The sequence below is a fragment of the Anguilla anguilla genome, chromosome 10 (assembly GCF_013347855.1).
Source record: "Anguilla anguilla isolate fAngAng1 chromosome 10, fAngAng1.pri, whole genome shotgun sequence".
Taxonomy (NCBI): domain Eukaryota; kingdom Metazoa; phylum Chordata; class Actinopteri; order Anguilliformes; family Anguillidae; genus Anguilla; species Anguilla anguilla.
The window spans coordinates 43621313-43639931 of record NC_049210.1 but is presented as its reverse complement, the minus strand read 5'-3'; the positions used below and the strand labels follow the sequence as shown (position 1 = coordinate 43639931).

The 18619-nt window shown below is 52.0% G+C and overlaps 3 protein-coding genes across 7 annotated transcripts; 2 read left to right on the top strand and 1 right to left on the bottom strand.

Annotated features, from left to right (window-relative positions):
• Nucleotides 1-374: 374 nt before the first annotated feature.
• Nucleotides 375-4859, bottom strand: rmi1 (RMI1, RecQ mediated genome instability 1, homolog (S. cerevisiae)). 3 transcript variants are annotated; one of them, XM_035435562.1, is made up of 3 exons: nt 3240-3562; nt 1550-2829; nt 375-1429 (listed from the first exon to the last, which is right to left on the bottom strand). In XM_035435562.1, the coding sequence occupies exons 2-3, from the start codon at nt 2777-2779 to the stop codon at nt 698-700; spliced, it is 1962 nt and encodes a 653-aa protein (XP_035291453.1). In that variant the 5' UTR covers nt 2780-2829; nt 3240-3562; the 3' UTR covers nt 375-697. The 3 variants fall into 3 exon arrangements, with proteins under 3 accessions (XP_035291453.1, XP_035291451.1, XP_035291450.1); XM_035435560.1 differs by lacking the exon at nt 3240-3562 and adding an exon at nt 4062-4859 and having other exon boundaries at nt 375-2829; XM_035435559.1 differs by having other exon boundaries at nt 375-2829.
• hnrnpk (heterogeneous nuclear ribonucleoprotein K) lies at nt 3703-13969 on the top strand. Its single transcript, XM_035435564.1, has 17 exons — nt 3703-3797; nt 5300-5367; nt 5448-5558; nt 6069-6166; nt 6260-6316; nt 7650-7693; nt 8577-8649; nt 8875-8988; nt 9329-9457; nt 9601-9911; nt 10309-10362; nt 10788-10830; nt 11210-11225; nt 11507-11539; nt 11643-11710; nt 12000-12169; nt 13074-13969. Exons 3-17 carry the CDS (start codon nt 5498-5500, stop codon nt 13102-13104), a joined length of 1302 nt encoding a protein of 433 aa, XP_035291455.1. The 5' UTR covers nt 3703-3797; nt 5300-5367; nt 5448-5497; the 3' UTR covers nt 13105-13969.
• Nucleotides 12044-18613, top strand: c10h9orf64 (chromosome 10 C9orf64 homolog). Of its 3 annotated transcripts, none has more exons than XM_035435569.1 (5): nt 12044-12169; nt 16028-16394; nt 16967-17223; nt 17482-17677; nt 17930-18613. In XM_035435569.1, exons 2-5 carry the CDS (start codon nt 16058-16060, stop codon nt 18157-18159), a joined length of 1020 nt encoding a protein of 339 aa, XP_035291460.1. In that variant the 5' UTR covers nt 12044-12169; nt 16028-16057; the 3' UTR covers nt 18160-18613. The 3 variants fall into 3 exon arrangements, with proteins under 3 accessions (XP_035291460.1, XP_035291459.1, XP_035291462.1); XM_035435568.1 differs by lacking the exon at nt 12044-12169 and adding an exon at nt 15018-15124; XM_035435571.1 differs by lacking the exon at nt 12044-12169 and adding an exon at nt 15169-15928.
• The last annotated feature ends 6 nt before the right edge of the window (nt 18614-18619 follow it).

Below are 18619 nucleotides of genomic sequence, written 5' to 3'. Positions count from 1 at the left end.
TCAGAACTGGGTCAGGATCAGCGCTGGGTCTGGGTTAGTGCTGGGTCTGGGTTAGCGCTAGGTTTGGGTTAGCGCTCGGTCTGGGTCAGCGCTGGGTCTGGGTTAGCGCTCGGTCTGGGTCAGCGCTGGGTCTGGGTTAGCGCTGGGTCTAAATTAGCGCTGGGTGTAGGTCAGCGCTGGGTCTGGGTTAGCGCTAGGTCAGGATCAGCGCTGGGTCTGGGTTAGTGCTGGGTCTGGGTTAGCGCTCAGTCTTGGTCAGCGCTGAGTCTGGGTTAGCGCTGGGTCTGGGTTAGCGCTAGGTCAGGATCAGCGCTGGGTCTGGGTTAGCGCTCAGTCTTGGTCAGCGCTGAGTCTGGGTTAGCGCTGGGTCTGGGTTAGCGCTAGGTCAGGATCAGCGCTGAGTCTGGGTTAGCGCTCGGTCTGGGCCAGCGCTGGGTCTGGGTTAGCGCTGGGTCTAAATTAGCGCTGGGTCTAGGTCAGCGCTGGGTCTGGGTTAGCGCTGGGTCTGGGTTAGCGCTCGGTCTAAGTTAGCGCTCGGTCTGGGTTAGCGCTGGGTCTGGGTTAGCGCTGGGTCTAAGTTAGCGTTGGGTCTGGGTTAGCGCTGGGTCTAAGTTAGCGCTGGGTCTAAGTTAGCGCTGGGTCTAAGTTAGCGTTGGGTCTGGGTTAGCGCTGGGTCTAAGTTAGCGCTGGGTCTGGGTCAGCGCTGGTTCCGGCCGCGCACGCGGTTCTCCAGCTCCCTGCAGGTGTCGGCGGTGACCGGGTCGGCGCTCAGGACGGTGCCGGTCCCGGCGGCGGGGTCGTACTGCAGGGTCATCAGGCAGCACATGTCCACCAGCGCGCCCTGGCAGCGCTGCAGGCCCCGCTGCACCTGGTGCTGCCGCTCCGGATCCTTCCGCAGCGCGCGCGACTCCGCCACCGAGAACCCGATCAGGCCGGCCAGCACGCCGTCCGACAGCCGCACGTCCAGGTAGCCCGTGCCGTCCGACACGGTGGCGCCCACCTGCCAGGCCCCGGAGCTGCTCCGCAGGCTGCCCTGCAGGGTGATGATGAAGGCCTTCACCCGCGCCCGCCTGGCCCTGCCCCTCGCCAGCACGCACAGGTAGGTGAACGGCGGAGTGATGGAGTCCGTCGCCGCGGCGAGTGCGCCAGCCCCGCCCTCCAAGGCCCCCTGGGGAGACGACGCCTCCCCTGCTCCGCCCTGCCCCACGGGCCCAGCACCTGCCCTGCTCTTGGGTTTCACTGCACACACCCTGTCAGCTCCTGGGTCTCTGTCCCCACCACCAACACACACACTGCCCAGCCCAGGCACCACCCCAGACCTACCCTCCCCTGCTCTAGGCTCCTTCTCCATTGACCCATGCCCCACTCCCCTTGTTCTAGGCTCCACCTCCACTGGCCCATGCCCCACCCCCCTTGTTCTAGGCTCTACCTCTGCTGGTCCATGCCCCACCCCCCTTGTTCTAGACTCCACCTCTGCTGGTCCATGCCCCACCCCCCTTGTTCTAGACTCCTCTGGCCCATGCCCCACCCCCCTTGTTCTAGACTCCACCTCTGCTGGTCCATGCCCCACCCCCCTTGTTCTAGACTCCTCTGGCACATGCCCCACCCCACTTGTTCTTGGCACCACCTCCACTGGCTCAGGCCCTACCCTCCTCTTCCTAGACTCCTCTAGCCCATGCCCCACCCCACTTGTTCTAGGCTCTACCTCCACTGGCTCAGGCCCTACCCTCCTCTTTCTAGACTCCTCTGGCCCATGCCCCACCCCACTTGTTCTAGGCTCTACCTCCACTGGTCTATGCCCCACCCCCCTTGTTCTGGACTCCTCTGGCACATGCCCCACCCCACTTGTTCTAGGCTGCACCTCCACTAGCTCAGGCTCCGCCTCCCGGGCGGGGCTGTATTCCTCCTGGAAGATGACACTGTCCAGCTCGTCCAGTGGAAGGTCGTCAAAGTCTTCATCAAAATCAGCGGGGGCGACAGAGCGCTGGGGGGCGGGGCTGGGGTGCGGCCGCTCGTTCCTGCTGCCATACCCGCTGTCCGCCACCGCCTCCAGGCTGGCCAGCAGCTCCTCGTCCGACACGCCCACGTCCCTGGGGCCTGGCTCTGCCCCCCGGGCCTGGACCGCTTGCTGGTCTTCCTCGGGGAGCCCCAGGACCCTGGCGAGCACCCTGGTCTGGGACAGGATGTCCCGGAGCTCCTCCACCTCCCCTCCCAGCACCCGCACGTTGGCCGGCGTCAGCAGGAGCACGCCCAAGCGGCACTCCAGCGCCCCCTGCAGGAGCAGCTTGGTGCCGGGCGGGAGGTCCGCGCTCAGGGCTGGCACAGGCCGGTACTCCAGGGCCTCCAGGTCCTGCACACCGTCCGTCAGCTGCAGCATCAGCACGCGCGTGGGCGTGGCCTCCCAGGGCCGCTGCGTGGCCTGCGTCGCCGCCGACACCCGCTCGTTGGCGCAGTCCGCCCCCCGGCGCTGCTGCAGCTGGGAGTAGGCCGGGCGGCTCACGTCCAGCGCCGAGTCCATCTGCACGCAGAAGCTGCCGCTCAGCTCCGCCTTCGGGGCCCGTCCCAGCGGGGGCAGCGAGGGGTGCGCCAGGTCCCGCAGGTCCGTGAGGAGCCACTGCTCCAGGGCCTGCCGGTTGACCTGGGCCTGGGAAACGGGCGCTCCCCCAGCCCCCTGCAGCACCCAGGCCACACAGGCCTCCACCCAGACAGAGGGCACCTGCACGTGCCAAGTGGAGCGCAGCCAGTCCTTAGCCCTCTGCGCCAAGCCTGACTCACCCATCCTCACAGCCACACCGCTGCTGTCACCAGGCTGGTCCTACTCAACCATCTCTGGGGATAAGACAACAGCACAGTTTAGCCTGCTAGCAAACAACCAACCACACACTTAAGTTAGTCATTTGCCTTCATATTTTGAATTTGATGGTGGTCATGATTAGCCTGGCTCTGTCCATTCTCTCCTTTTCTCCGGTCAACAGGCTTAGCTATTAGCCTATGTGGCAAGTGGCTGCCATATCAGAACAGCTAAATCTTGCACTTGTCCTCTGAAATTAATTGTAAATAGATATTAAAACCTAAAAAATGATGCCTAATGATGAATCATTTCTATTGGCCTAAACGTAATGTTGTTAGCTAAACATGAAATAATGGTTAGGCTGCAGCGTGACAACTAGCAGCACAGAAAACCATCTGACTACAGACTAAAACCAACAGTTTGCCAGTTTACTAGCTACAATACTTACAAATGTTGAAATCCTGTTCCACAAAAGCAAACCAGAGATGAATCCATTCAACATAACAGACTGGCGATTAATTATTTTATCCAGCTCGCATCCACACACACTCAACCATCAGTGCCAAAGCGCCAAAATCTGAACAAAACAACGCGAGAAAAAACGCGACACTAAGGGGCGTGGCCACGCTTGTACATTTTTGTGCGTGAGAAAGGGAAGCTCATGTATTTGGCGGTTTATAATATTTTTGTTCCTGAACTTCATACATATTCACTGTGATATACGCACGATGTAAATGGTAGCCGGACAGAGATTAAATCCTGTTCATATGCAAGTTGCTAATTTATCTCACACAGAACAAACTCGCTAGCTAAGGGCGAATGAAACTGGTAGTCACACAACTTTAAGTGAAAGGACTATCCAATCATTGAAGTGATTTTATGTCCCAAAGTCAGTCGCCACCAATCAGAGAACGGGAAAAGTCATAAGGGCGGTTCTTCCACAGCCCGAGACATCTTCTGCTAGCGTTTGTCTCGCACTGGGGAGACGATAGGACGAGGTCTACAGGTAGGTTGTAAGTGGTCAAGTGTTCTTAAATGGATTGCTGAATTTCCAAATTTCAGAATAATGTAGTGAAGCGACGGTAGGAACCAAAATTCCGCGATAAATGTAACGTTATATTATTAATTAATAGCTACGTAACACCAACCACATTGTCCATGTTGCTTCAACCAATGCATTTTACACTGTTGGTGTTAGCAACATTGTGCTTGCAGGCTACTTGCCCAGACAAAAAACAGTGTATCGTTAATTGAAATAAATTCCACTCACCGGCAATTGTTCGCGATGGCCATAAATTGGGAAAGCAATTTATCCATTTTAATTGCCCGACTAAAAATCTTGGCGAAAACTATTATAGTTCTGAACGTAATAATGGCTAATTCCAAGAACTGAATACCCCAATTGACGATTAACTAGTCAACCGTGCTGGGCAACGATGACTGGCGTTAGGCCTTCCTGTTTATCACTGATCAGTATGCTTTACTTTCACTTTTATAAGAACATTGTCTCAGCTCGCCAATGGCTGCAATTCTGATCCCACAGACAAGTTAAGATTGTAGCTAACCTTTTACCTTTAATACAAGTGTAGCTAAATGGCAGACTAGAACCCCCCGCTTTTTGTTTGACGGTGTTGGGCCTAGCTAGCCGTGGACGTGTTGTGCTAGCACACGGTGTTCAAACCATCACGCGTGCTTTCATATCGTTAAAAATAGTGTGTGATTGATATACGAAGCGGGTCATTAATTCACGTGGATAAATTCCACCCCGTTGCGTTGTTAACGTAGGTACAGACTAAACGTGCGGTAATGTTGACTTTAAAATGGACGTCGGTCATCCTAAACTAGCTAACATGTAGTCCGCCATCATGCTAGCTAAGTTTCAGTCTATATTTGCTCTCTGTGGAACCAGCAGCCATTTCATGATAAAATGCGGCACAGAAACGCCGTCAAACTCATTAGTGTGGCTTTGGTGCTATTCTATGAGTAGCGATTATTCACGCGTTAGCTACCCAGTAAACGCAATACTTCCGGTCTTCGTTGTTCCTTGGTGTACTGGTGTTAGCTAGCGGACTACAATGGTAGATCGCGGTAGATATGCATTCGGTTGGCTTGATATTTAGCTTAGGAATTATCGTTAGCTAGTGTTGATATAGCTGGTGATCAGCGTGTAGAAAATGCCCAACTAAACTCTCGTGTTTAACGTCATTAACACTGTTTGTTCCTCTGAACGCTGGCTTGGATAGTGTAAGCATTTTCCACCGGCGTAGACTTCACTTGCGCGGCAGGCAGTCTGCAGTATTTGTTCACAGATTCGAAATAAGTCCGTTACTAAATGAGTACTGCCTATACCGATCCTCATACTGGCGACCACATAAGAACCTGTAAGAATCAAGCTAAATTTGGACAAATGTAGTGGTGTTTTTTGTCACAATGCTAGTTCGGTGCATGGCCGATCCAAACCCATGTTCGCGGAAACTGAAGGCGCGTTGCTGTTTTCTTTTGTCACAGGTTCCAGGAGCTCAAGAGGCTTCTGTAGTTCCGCCCACGACACGCCCCTTGGAGCCGCTTAAATAGAGGTGAGTTCTGGGGGTCTGATTCAGTTCTCCCGAGGTTGGGAATTAGGGCTGGGGTCTCACTTGGTGATGTTTCCCTGCAGCAGTGTGCTGGAGAGAGGAACAGCGCTTCTTTTCACCACCTTACAGGACAATGGAGACTGAAATTGAGCAGCAGGAAGAGGAAACAACTTTCAGCAGCACAGAAACCAACGGTAACCGTCCTTCCTAACAGCTAGCGCCGCCCTGGCTGCATAAGAGGGGTGCCCTTCGCCTTTGATAATTACGTGATGCTGTGCTTTTAAAATGTTTTTTGGTGATTTAAGTGTTCTGTTTTAATACCCCGGAAGTGTTTGTGTGTATGCTGCACACCAGGTGTGCATGGTCGGGTCTAAATTCTCTTATTCATCGGGTTAAGCTAAATGTATATTGCATATGATGCAAGGGGCAGTGGTTGCCTTGGCAGCCACACAAGCCCAGCTCTGGTGTGTTTGTCGAGCAGACACTTTGTCAGAAAGCTAGTACTGGATTAGTTCCCTCCCAGATCTGTACTGGGTTCAGCTTAAGGAAATTGACCTACAGCCTCCCTGTTGATGGTGATTCTCTGTAATGAGGTCCATATGATGTGTGACAGTAGGTTCCTTATTTGGTGTTGAATTGAGCGGCAAGGCTGTTTCAGGGTGTTTGACTGTGTCCCCCCCCCCCCCCCCTCCCTCCCCCCCCAGGTAAGCGTCCAGCTGAGGATATGGATGATGAGCAGGACTTTAAGAGGTCCCGAAACGCAGAGGACATGCAGGAACTGAGGATCCTGCTGCAGAGCAAGGTGAGTCCTAACCCTGCCCCGCCCACCCCTCTCACCCACCCCCCAGTCTGCGCTCCTATTGGTTACCCGGTGCTTGTGCTCCCCTCTCCACAGAATGCGGGGGCTGTGATTGGGAAAGGAGGGAAGAACATCAAAGCGCTGCGCTCTGACGTGAGTACAGTCTCCGCGGCAACTCAGCCTCGGGGCGCTCGGGCACGTCCGACCGTAGCCCCGCCAGCGAGCCGCTGACGATGCGCAGAACTGCGTCAGCCGAGAGGCGAGCCCGTCAGAACCCCGCCCCCGTTAGAAAGCTCAGTCCTCCTCCAAAAATAATCTCAGAAATCCTGCGAGTGAGACGTCCGTCAGGGTCGTAAACGCAGCGCACCAGCTGTCTGCTGAGCGGTCGGACTGTCTGTCTGCTCTTTTCTCCGAGAGGAGCTTGAAATTGCTTCAATTTAATTGGGGTTTAATTTTGCTGGCCGTGTGCACACCCTTCCTCTCTGGGGTTAGCAAGCTGTTTTCGTGAAACTGTGTGAGCCAATCTGGTAAATTTTATACGTTGAAATTGATTTTATCGTAAAATCGATAGCGTTCGGTTGGAAATAAAATTTAACAGGCTAGCCCCGCTACACTGTTTAGCTCCTGCTGGCTGCATCTGTAATACTGTGCTGTGGAAATGTGTTTATTAGGAAAATGTGCTGAAACCGGTGTATTACAGGAATAATGAAAGGCATTTTATAATGCCCTGCTGACAGTCTGCAGCTATGATAAGTGTATGTCTACATACATTAATTTAGCAGCAGAGAAGAGTAACTTTGCTAGCAGTGTTAAATGTCTGTTCTGTGTGAATTTTGCTCCAATTCATTATAAATCGACGACACTGTTGGAGCAGAGTGCAGTGTCCTCCAGTCAGTCTGCTCAAAGCCATTGTGTGTCAGTTGTGTAGTTTGCAGTAGGGTTCGGGGCAGTGGGCAGAAGGTGTGGTCCGTGTGCGCAGTGCGTAGGCTGGCTGTAGAGGTGCAAGCGGCCCTCGTTTTCGGGGGTGTCTGTAGTATCTCTGTTCCCGCCTGTCAGCGTCACGCCTTTTAAAGCCCGTTTGGCTGCACCAGCCCAGAGTGAGAGGGGGGGTTTAACCAGGTCCTCGAATCTAACGGCCGTCCCGCTAGTTCCCATGGGGTGCAACAGTGCTCCTGGACCCTGCGAGGCCCCGCCCCCCGTCCCGTCAGAGCTGTGCGTTTAAACAGTGCGGTAACGGTGCCGAATTTAGCCTGTATTAAAATGTATTCCTCTCCCCCCCCCTTCTCCCTCTCCTTTTATTTTTTTTATTTTTGGCCCCTCCTCCTTTGGCCTTGCTCTGGATCGCCACGCCCCTCCTGCGTTGCCCACCTCGATGCCCAACATCCACCCCTGATCGCCCACCTGACCCCCCCGGGTGGCCACGCCCATAAACGTGCCCCTCCCCAAAACGGGCACCTATCTGGTTGCCCCGCGCCCACCCCTGCAGTACAGTGCCAGTGTATCAGTCCCAGACAGCAGTGGCCCAGAGCGGTATGTCCCATCGGTTACTCCCACACTGCCTGATTTAGATCAGAATCCATGTCTCTATGATCTGCCTTTGATTGAATTTTCAGTTGTTTTTTCCACAGTGACGTTTTCCCTCCCTGTTCCACAGCCGTCTTCTCTTCTGTTGTGTACTTCTGTCGCTCCCCACATTTACGCCTCTAATTTGGGCCTCTTGTGTGTCAGATCCTCCCTCATTCACTGTGGAAGGAGAGCAGCATCAGGTGCTGCTGCTTCACCCCCCTCCCCTCCCATCCCCCCCCCCCCGAACATCACCTGTCCTCCATGGTGTGAGCAGGGGATCAGTCTCGCTCGCTTCCCTCATTCATCAGTGTCTGTTTCTTTGCTCCCCCCCTTCCTCTGGTGTCTCTGTGAGCCCTCTGGCTGGTCTCTCTACCCCCCCGCCCCCCCCCTTCCATATGCTGCTAATGCCAAGCCCCTCCGCCATTCTCTCTTGCCGCCCCCCAGCTCCCCTTGCAACAAGGTGTTACCAGTGTCGCCATGGTGATAGCGGGCGTTTTATTTTTTGGTTTTGTTTTTTTTTTTGTGGCGGGTGAGGGACTGGCCCCCATTGAGAGACCACTACCTGAGCCCTCCCCTCCGCTCCGCCCCCGTCCCTCCATATTAGGCCTCTTCTGAAGCCAGTGCATGCCCCTAACATGGACACCCGCCCCCTGCCTATGTGGGAGCCTTAAGTGTGTTTCAGTTCTCTCCAACACGTACTGTACATTTGCTCATGTTTTTTTTGTTCTTTAGTACTGTGTGTCTGTCGGTGGGTGTGTGTGTGTGTTTTAGTCTAAAACACGTTTGTGATCCTTCCTCTCTATTTTACTCTGTTGTCTTTTCCTTTTTCTGGGGAAATGACCTGAAGTATCCTGAGCGTCAGCGCTGACATCGACACCATTGGCGAGATCCTGCTGAAGATCATCCCAACGCTAGAGGAGGTGAGCAGGGGGGTGGGGCTCTGACAAAGGGGCGGGGTTTGTGTATGCTTCTAACTAGAATGTGTGTGGATGTTACAGTACCAGAACTATTGCAGGATTGTGTGTTTGTTACAGTACCAGCTCTATAGCGGGATTTTGTGTGTGTCCCAATACTAGCATATTGAGAGTGTGTGTTTATGTGTTTCACAGTACCAGCACTATAACTGGTTTGTGTTTGTGTTACAGTACCAGCACTATAGTGGACTGGACTTTGACTGCGAGCTGCGCATTCTCATACACCAGAGTCTGGCTGGTAGCATCATTGGTGTGAAAGGAGCCAAAATCAAGGAGTTGAGAGAGGTGAGCTTTAAATGGGGCTGAGAGAGAGAGAGGGGTGAGCTTTAAATTGGGCTGAGAGAGAATGGTGAGCTTTAGAGCTTTCAAATTACTGCTTGTCAGCTGCTGATAGCTCTCTGAGGTGCAAAACGAGGCGAAAATCATTGAAATCCAACAATCACCCTGGAATCGGGGAGAATTTCAAACTGGCCCTCAAGGTACTTCCTGGAGTGATTGTCATCGTTTGTGCGTCTCCTAGCCAGCCGGTGACTAAGTGTGAGCTGAGAGGTGAATTGTGGGACGTGTGGTGGTGGGGGGGCTGCGGTTTGGGTGCCTAACAGACCCCTCCGCTTCCGTCCTCCAGAACACCCAGACCAGCATCAAGCTGTTCCAGGAGTGCTGTCCCCACTCCACGGACCGCGTGGTCCTGGTCGGGGGGAAGCCCGAGCGTGTGGTCGAGTGCATTAAAGTCATGCTGGAGCTGATCGCTGAGGTGAGTCCCCTCCGCTGTCACTCAAACCCAGGAGCGGCCCATAGGCCACTCCCCCCCGAGCGGGTGCATTCATCTGTTTTTATCAACACTGATGATAGGGAGGGTCTGAGTCACCATTCCCCATGTCCCCCCCCTTCCCCCAGGCCCCAATTAAAGGACGCGCCCAATCCTACGACCCCAACTTCTACGACGAGACGTACGACTACGGCGGCTTCACCATGATGTACGAGGAGCGCGGGCGGCGGCCCATGGGCTTCCCCATGCGCGGGCGCGGCGGGTTCGAGCGCATGCCCCCGGGGGGCCGGGCGGGGCGCCCCATGCCCCCCTCCCGTCGCGACTACGAGGACCTGAGCCCTCGCCGCGGACCCCCGCCTCCCCCGCCAGGACGGGGGGCCCGGGGGGGCAGCCGAGCCCGAAACCTGCCCCTGCCCCCTCCCCCGCCCTCTAGAGGAGGGTAAGAGAATACCACTCCAGCCACAGGACTTAGAAGAAAGAGTTTTAAAATCCTCATAACCCCACTCATTTGTCAAACAGCTTTAACACACATCTTACCTGCTCACCTGTTAGACTGTAACTGGCTGCTCTCTTATGTGTGTTAGACTGGCTGTAACTGCTCGTGTGTGTGTGTGTGTGTGTGTGTGTGTGTTAGACTGGCTGTGTGTGTGTGTGTGTGTTAGACTGGCTGTGTAACTGTGCATCTGGAGTCATTTTTAGCTGTCTGTCCTGTTCCATGCCCTGTACATATTTCCCCATGCCTGGGCAGTAGAGCTTGGTTGTAGATGAGTACACTGGAGCTGAGTGTGTGACGCTCACATGGTCCTGTGTGTGCCCCATTCTCAAACCGTTTGCAGAGATGACCAGTATTCCTACGAGACGTATCATGGCAGCGGCGACGACAGACCGAGGTAAGTCTCAGACGGGCCCCGCAGCGAAGGCTGATCTGGGAACAGTTTTAGTGTTCCCTCTTAAGTGTGTGGAGATGGAGTAAAGTGTGATGCTGGCTGACCTGGGTACGGCCCTTTGGTTGTGTGATCCGTGCTAATATAGTGCTGCCTGCCATCGCCACTGCCTCTCCTGTCCGTATCTAATCTGACTCGCGTCCTTCATCCCCACATTCACAACGCGCTGCTGTCTCTACTTTAAAACTCCCGGTGTGTACGCACAAGTGTGCTTAGGCTTACGAGCTGCACTTGTTTGGAGATGTGATGTTGGTGACTATTTTTTCAACTGGTAGGATTATGAACACTTTCTCTCTCTCTGACTCCCTGTCTTGCCCTCTCTCTCTCTCTCTCTCCCCCTTTCCTTTCTTTTGCTCTGCATCTGTCTCTAGCTCCGACCGCAGAGGGAGGCCTGGTGATCGTTACGACAGCATGGTGAGTCTGTAGTGAAGAAGCTACTGGACACTGGGAATTCTGGGAAGTGTAGTGAAGGCTGCAAAGTGGTGGTACTTGGGTGTACAGAGGGGAAGGGGGTGCTGAGGGCAGCTGGGTTTTTTTTTTTTTCGTGCAGATTTGGAAAGAAAATTGGCAGTTCCCTCTGAGCCGCGTGCCGTTGCTAGGCAACAGGTTTCTGAATAGGTTGTCGTCTTGGTGACCACCGAGATGAAAGCAGCGAATAAGAGGGAGCCTTTGTTTACAAAATGTCAGCACTCTTAAAGATGTAAGTGTTGCACAGTTGAAATGCTTCTCTAACCTTCCTTCTCTGTCTCTCTCTCTCTCTCGCTTGCCCCCCCCCCCCCCATGGACCGTACAGGGTGGAGGAGGGTATGGTGAGTAAAGGGTCCTCATGGGTTTTGTGGGGAAGGATCTGTGTGTATATTTGTCTGTGTAAATGTATACACGCATGTGTGTGTGTGTGTGTGTGTACATTCATGAGTACTCTTAATCTGAAGAGCCATATATTCTACTGTTTTGTTAATTAAAAATAGTATTTTCACTGAAATTTTTTTTGTTATCAAATACACTTATGTCATGAAAATAAAATCTTTGGAGGCTGTGCATGTTGATTATGCTTTAAATTAAATAAAATTTGTTATTTTTTATTTTGCAGACAGCAGCTCATCCTGGGAGCCGTATCAGTCAGGTGAGTCCCCCCCCCCTCCCCCCCCCGCTGTTCTGCGTGCTGATTCTGAATCCTCCTGGAAATGCAGGTAAATCAGAACCCTCTCCTCCCACACTCTCTGCAGGGGGCCGCGGTTCCTACGGCGATATGGGGGGACCCGTCATCACCACACAAGTGACCATCCCCAAAGATGTGAGTCTGCTGCACATGCTCAGTGGGGGTGGGGGTGGGGGGCAGAAGCAGTGTGGCTGGTTGCCCTGGTGATGACCACGTGTGCTCATGTGTGCGTGCGCGTGTTTGTGTGTGTGTGTGTGTTTGTGCTTGTGCGCGCGTTTGTGTCTGTGTGTGTGTGTTTGTGCTTGTGCGCGCGTTTGTGTGTGTGTTTGTGTTTGTGCTTGTGCGCGCGTTTGTGTCTGTGTGTGTGTGTGTGTGTGTTTGTGCTTGTGCGCGCGCGCGTGTGTGTGTGTGTTCCTCCCTGCAGCTGGCCGGGTCGATCATCGGGAAAGGCGGTCAGCGCATCAAACAGATCCGTCACGAGTCTGGAGCGTCGATCAAGATCGACGAGCCGCTGGAGGGGTCTGAGGATCGCATCATCACCATCACGGGCACTCAGGACCAGATACAGAACGCTCAGTACCTATTACAGAATAGGCAAGTCCTGGACTCTCTGTACGAGTGACCATACCTGCCCCAAAACACCTGTACCTGTACCTCCTCTGCCTGTACCTTTCTTCTCCTGTTCCTCCTCCTTCTGCCCCCACCCCCTACCCCCCTACACACCTGCACCTCCTCCCTCACTAATTCTTTGTTCTGTGCACCTCTACCCTTCTTGCTAATGTCCACCGGCTGCTTCTTCCTGCGCTGCTGATGGGGGAAGCTGCTTTTTTCTCTGGTGAAAATGCTGTTTTTTTATAAAAAGTAAAGGTTTTGAGTGATGGGTAGCTTGGTACAGGATCGGGGGCCTGCTGGCCTGCTTCTGTGTGGAAGACTAGTGATTTTGTTGTTTTTATTTGGATGAATTGACAACAAATCACAGTCTGCCCCACGGCACAGGCCTCTCTGCATCTGCAGCATTTCACTCTACTAACCCCCTGTACCCCAGTAACTGACCCTCTGTACCCCAATAACTAACCCCCTGTACCCCAATAACTGACCCCCTCCACCCCAGTAACGAACTCCCTACACCCCAACGAACCCATGTACCCCAATAACTGATCCATACGCCCTGGTAACTGTCCCTCTGACCCTCAATAACTACTCCCCTGTACCCAACAACCCCCTTAACTCAGTATCACCCCCGGTACCCCATTCAGTAGCCTTGCTTTATCCCCAATGACAAATCCCTTTACCCAAATGGCTCCCGCACCCCCAGTAGTTTACTCCTCTGTACCTTTTTAACACCCTTGTACCCGAACAGTGTGAGCTGTCCGCTATTTTCTCTCCTCTAATTTCAGCTCTAATACATGTACCCTCTCTCTCTCTATCTCTCTCTCTCTCTCTCTCTCTGGTTGAGTACCCTCCTTTATTATTTTTCTTTTGCTGTTTTATATTTCAGTGTGAAGCAGTACTCTGGTCGTTTCTTCTAAAGGAGGGGAGCGAAGGGATGCAACCCTGCTCCGTTCTCAGAACATTCCTCTGCTTTAGCGTACACTTCCCTCCCCCCCCCTCCATGCGCTGCACCACCTTTCACTCACACACCTATAGCTCCGCCTCCGTTTCCACTCCCCCCAGTGGAGCCCCGCCCCTTTTTCCTTTGAGGTTTTTTCCTCTTTTTTTTTTTTCTTTTTTGTTTTGCATGGGCCCTTCCCAGTGCCCGTAGGTTAGACTAAATCCCCTGCGTTTGTGTACCTGTGTTTCTATGTTTTCTTTTTTGTTGTTTGTTTTTTTTGGGCCGCCACGTATCCAAAATCCATTCAGCACAACATGCAGAATGTAATCTTGCTTTAAAAGAAACGTTTTATCGTTTTTAAAATACAAAAAAAAAAGAGAAAAATTAGGTAACTTTTTTTTTTTTTTTCCTTTTTTGTTGCCATTTTTTTCAGTTTGCTAAAATGCCTGGGGCTGTATAAATGTAAATATACAGTTGGGATCGATCGTTTCTAAGGATTTTATAGAATTTGAATCTCCGAAATTTTCCTTTCTCAGCTCTGTGGGTTATATTCTTAAAAATGTACTGATTGGACCAAGAAAAGGGGGGAAGGGTGGGGTTGCACCCGAGCCCATGTGACTAGACTTCAGGCCCGTTTTTAAACTTCTGTGTGGATGGGGTCCGAACGTGTGATGTTTTTTTTGTTTTTTTTTCCTCCTCTCTGTACTGCTGTGTCCGTGTGCGTGACTGGGGACTGAAGCCTGTTTGTAGTGGTGTCGGCTGCGTGCGCGCGGCGCTCTGACTCCGGTCCCGCAGTCCTATTCGCTGAAACTCTTGAGTAATAAAGTCCATGCCACATTTTACCCCTCGCCTCGCCTCTTCCATGCTCCTGTAACGGGCCGCCCTTCTCGATTTGTTGACATGGCGCGGAGTGCGCTGCCGACGTTTGCTCAAAGAATGTTTTCAGGGAATAGTTTAGATGCCAGGTAAGTTAACAGGTTAAATGATTGATTTAAGTGGCAGGTAAAGGTGTGAATTCCCGGTTGCTGTTTAACAAACTGAAATACAAGTGTAAGCACATGACCTGCTGTTTAGTATTATGTACTCAGTAAATCCTTATCGGTGCTCTTTAAAGCATTTCATGTGTTCAGTGAGCCGCAGGGAGGTCGTTTTACAGTAGGAACCGGGCGTGTAACTGGTTCAGTTCCCAGTTGGGTCATTTCTGTTGTGCCCTTGAGCAAGGTTCTCCACCTCGTTTTCTTCAGAAATAATTTCCAGCTGTGTAAATGAGCTGCGTGCAAGAGTGTCATCTGTGTGACCCACTCTGGGTAAGAGTGCTAAATGAAGTATGGATGGTGTATGAGGATAAATGGCTGGTTTCTGTGCTGGGGTTTTTTCAAACCTGAAATGAAATGTAATGAATGGAAAATGATCCCTAATGTAAAGTGGGGTTCTAAGAACAGCCAGTCTTTTGTTAGGGTGGCCTGACCCTGGGTTTGGGTGATCCATACAGTGGGAATGAGAACAGATTGTTCCTGTTCTGATACAGATCTCCACGCCCCTTCCCAAAAAAAAAAAATCCCACCTTTTACAAATTAAGATGGTAGTATTTAAGGATTTGGGTTAGGATGTTTTCATCGTTTAATGCTTGTTTTGTAGGGCTGAACATGGATGCAATATGTATTCTGAATTTGTATTTGGATCTTGGGTAACATTTGATGTTCAGTAGTGTTTTAGTGATGTTGTGTCTACTGGCTGGTCTGGCAATGTTAGCCTAATGTGGCACTATAGTTCATATTAATCAAGTGAATACACGTATGTTCTTCAGTGTACAAGGCTCTGGAAAAGTGCGTGTGGTAAATCAATGTGGTGTACTTGGCATTAGTGGGCGGACCCAAAGCCCGTAACCACGTATAAAAAAATGGCGCGAAATAAGTGACTGACTGACCCGTGACGTAGGCCACAGAAGAGGACCGGATGTAAAGGAGGCTGCCATTTCCTTTCGTTGTTAGCATTAGGTAAGTTTGGAAACCATTCTAGTATTGTTCCTGATACATGTGATATAAAGTATACGCCAAAATGAATTCTCGAAAATCGCGCCCGATTATGCAAGTATTATGAACACTTGCCGCATCGGGTTAAAACTATAATATTGTTGCAGTTTTGCTAGTTTCCAAAAAGCCAGAACGCTACATTTGGCAAAACAAACTGGTCAAAGCACCATGCGAAACGATAGAAACGCACGATAAGTTTTCATCGGCGGTTTTTGACACGATACATGTTCAATTTTGGGCAACTTATAAGGACTTCGCGTACGAACTGTCCCTTTAAGCAGACTGCAAAAACAATGATTAAACTTGAGCAGTAAATATTTAGTCATCTGTTAAATATGCGTTAATACGAAAATTCTGTTTATCTGCAGTTCTACACCTTACCAAAGCAAATTCGAGCCAGAATTTCCCAATGTTGCTACTCAGCAGTGTCACGTGCCATTTGCGTAAATGCAAAACGCCCCTTTTGACACGCGTTAAGATGTCACTGAAGTACGAATGCAGGTTTACTTTGCTTACCAAGAGCCAAAATACGAATCCTGAATACATACAGAATTTCTGTTTTGGTTCCTGGTTAGAATGCATTAAATCATTTTTGAGGTCTACCTCTGTGCCTCTGACCTAATGTGCACTCGCTCTAGTTGTAATGCCTGCTAAATGGCTGAATTAGGCAATGTAAATGATTAGCAGATTTAGCAGCGCACGCAATTGCCCATCGTAAATGCAAGGCTGTTTGTGGGCCTAGAGAACATAGTCCACGTGAAAACTGAGGTGCAGTGACCGCGTGTTTTTCCTGAGACAGCTTTCATGTCAGTGAGGCGAACGTACTTAAGTAACGTGGGACACGGACGCTGTTTTTCTCTTCCGTAGAGCGGCGGCGGACCGCGACTCTGCCGGGAAATGGAGGAGCCGCTGCCCCCGCGCGAGTCGGGCCGCTGGGTGGCCGAGCGCAGCCGCGATGTGTTCGTTGAGGAGGAGGGCGTGCGCCGGGCGGCGGAGATGCTGTACGCCCTGCGGGACAGCGAGGTGTTCACGCCGCAGGGCTGGAAGAAGATGAACCCACTGGCCCCCGCCTTCGACTCTGACCTCCACATCAACTGGGTCTTTGTGGTCGACACCATGAACTTCTCCTTCTGGCCCGACCGCGATGACCGGCAGTGCACGGTCACCTGCCGCGGCGCCACCTACAGCGGCTACATGGCGCTCTGCGCCGCCGTTACCAGGGCGATGGACGAGGGTGAGGCACTCGAACGACTGCTCTGCACGATTACACATGCGGTACCACGGTGACCTCATTTCCTGTGAAGGTGGCAGTATGCACTCTACGTCAACTGGCTGCGTCCGAATCCATCGCACTTGCCCACTATTGAGTGTACAAGTTGCATACGTATACAACTTCTATTCTCAATAGTGTGCTGATTCGGGCACGGCCAATGAGTGTGACCCCCGCCGATGTCACCTTGGTAACGGAGGGAATGATGCCATGTTGGTTAGCCGTGTTTCTGTTAGCCCTGTGCTAGCTGCGCAGTGTGCTACACCCCCGCTGATCACCTGTAAGGCATGTGGGCTACACCCTGATGTCTGCTCAGGTGAAGGGCTGTACTGTTCAGGCCTGTTTCTGCGTCCATTAGACTGAATGGCATGACATCCATTTTATGCGGTAGCTCGGGAAATGCATTGCCACGGAAACCTTGCGTTTCACAAGAAACCTGTGAGTTGGAGTGAGCGCAGAGAGCAGAGCTGAATATGTGGTTATCGTGAGCGATGTGTGTGACCGTGGTCTCTCCCCCCCCGCCCCTCCCCCCGCAGGCGTGCCCATCACGGACGCCGTGTACATGGCGAGCGTGAGCTTGGAGGACCTGGGGAGGGTCCTGCGCTCGGACACGGCCACGCCCATGCCCATGCTGGCGGAGCGCCATCGCGCGCTGAACGAGGGCGGGGCCGTCCTGCTGCGATACGGCGGCTCCCTGCGCCGCTTCCTCAGCCACGGCGACGCCGACGCCCGGCGACTCATCCGCCACATCGTGGACAACTTGCCGTCGTACCGCGACGAGGCCGAGTACGAGGTGAGGTCATCGCCCCGCCCCTTTCTGCCTCACCGCTGAGCCCTGCTCCACTGCGCCACCCTCAGGCCAGAACTGAGGCTCACAGTCCACTGAGCACCACTGTGCTGCTGTTAGTGTCACAGCGCCATCTGCTGGTCAGACTCAGAAACACAGTCTCGCCTGCTGTCTACAGCCTTCCCTGTGGGTTATCCTTAGGTCGTGATGATTCTTTTGTTCTAATGTGTTGTTCTGTTACTGGCTCCTGCCTTTCTGTCTCAGGGTAAGAAGATTGCCTTTTATAAGAGAGCCCAGATCCTGCTGGCTGATTTCTGGGGGATCATGGAGGCGAGAGGAGAAGGAAGCATCCCCAACCTGGACTACCTGACCATGTTTGCGGATTACAGGGTACCCCAGGCCCTGGTCTACCTGGGGGCACTGCGATACTCAGACTCACTCATGAATACACTGAAAGAAGGTGTGTACATATTGACGTGTGTGTGTGTAAATCCCCGATCTGTGTGTGTGTATGTGTGTGCATGCATGCATGTGTGTGGGTGTACGTGTGTGTGTAAATCCCCGATCTGTGTGTGTGTATGTGTGTGCATGCATGCATGTGTGTGGGTGTACGTGTGTGTGTAAATCTCTTTTCTGCGTGTGTGTGTGTACTGTGCGTGGGTGCGTTTGTGTGTTTGTGTGTGTGTGACTCCCCTCTCTCTCCTTCTGTTAGGAGTGCTTCTCCCCTCAGGAGATCGCAGGGAGGTGGAGATCCGCGGCTGCTCCATCTGGTGTGTGGAGCGGATGAAGGCGGAGCTGTGCAAGCTGGTGGAGCAGAGAGACGGACGGCCCTGTCACATTAACTCCGCCCTCATCGACTTCTACCTGTGGCCTTACGCCAAGGAGCACAGCCAGGAGATGTCTCATATACCCATACATCACACACGCTGCATATATTACTGACACACACCTATACCTATACACCACACACACTGCATGTATTACTGACACACCTATATCTATACACCACACGCACATTGCATCTATTACTGACACACCACTATACACCACACACACACACACACACACACACCTGCACCTATACACCACACACGCTATATCTATTAATGACCCACATATGCAGACGAATGTCTGGTGCTCCAGCTTTACTTTTAATAAAATCAAACATGTTAAATATGTAAAGAATGGGTACATTTTGTTAATTAACAGTGTTCAAATTAATGTCTGTTAAATCAGATGCACCAGGCTACAGGGACAATTTAATGACATCCATATTGCATCATGCTGCAGATTTAGGGCCGGACTCAAGAAATAATTAAGAATTTTATCATGAAAATTGAGGTACAGCAAGCCTTAATTATGTAATGGTTGAACTGAATAAATATTAAATAATGTATGACAT

Excerpts from the sequence above, each read along its gene's own strand:
- rmi1 (XM_035435560.1), bottom strand. The coding sequence starts at position 2,779 with ATGGGTGAGTCAGGCTTGGCGCAGAGGGCTAAGGACTGGCTGCGCTCC.
- hnrnpk (XM_035435564.1), top strand. The coding sequence starts at position 5,498 with ATGGAGACTGAAATTGAGCAGCAGGAAGAGGAAACAACTTTCAGCAGC. Across the intron at positions 7,694-8,576 it reads GACAGCAGTGGCCCAGAGCG|TATCCTGAGCGTCAGCGCTG; the intron begins GTATGTCCCATC and ends AATGACCTGAAG. Across the intron at positions 9,912-10,308 it reads CCCCCGCCCTCTAGAGGAGG|AGATGACCAGTATTCCTACG; the intron begins GTAAGAGAATAC and ends AACCGTTTGCAG.
- c10h9orf64 (XM_035435569.1), top strand. The coding sequence starts at position 16,058 with ATGGAGGAGCCGCTGCCCCCGCGCGAGTCGGGCCGCTGGGTGGCCGAG. Across the intron at positions 17,224-17,481 it reads GCGACGAGGCCGAGTACGAG|GGTAAGAAGATTGCCTTTTA; the intron begins GTGAGGTCATCG and ends TTTCTGTCTCAG. Across the intron at positions 17,678-17,929 it reads CATGAATACACTGAAAGAAG|GAGTGCTTCTCCCCTCAGGA; the intron begins GTGTGTACATAT and ends TCCTTCTGTTAG.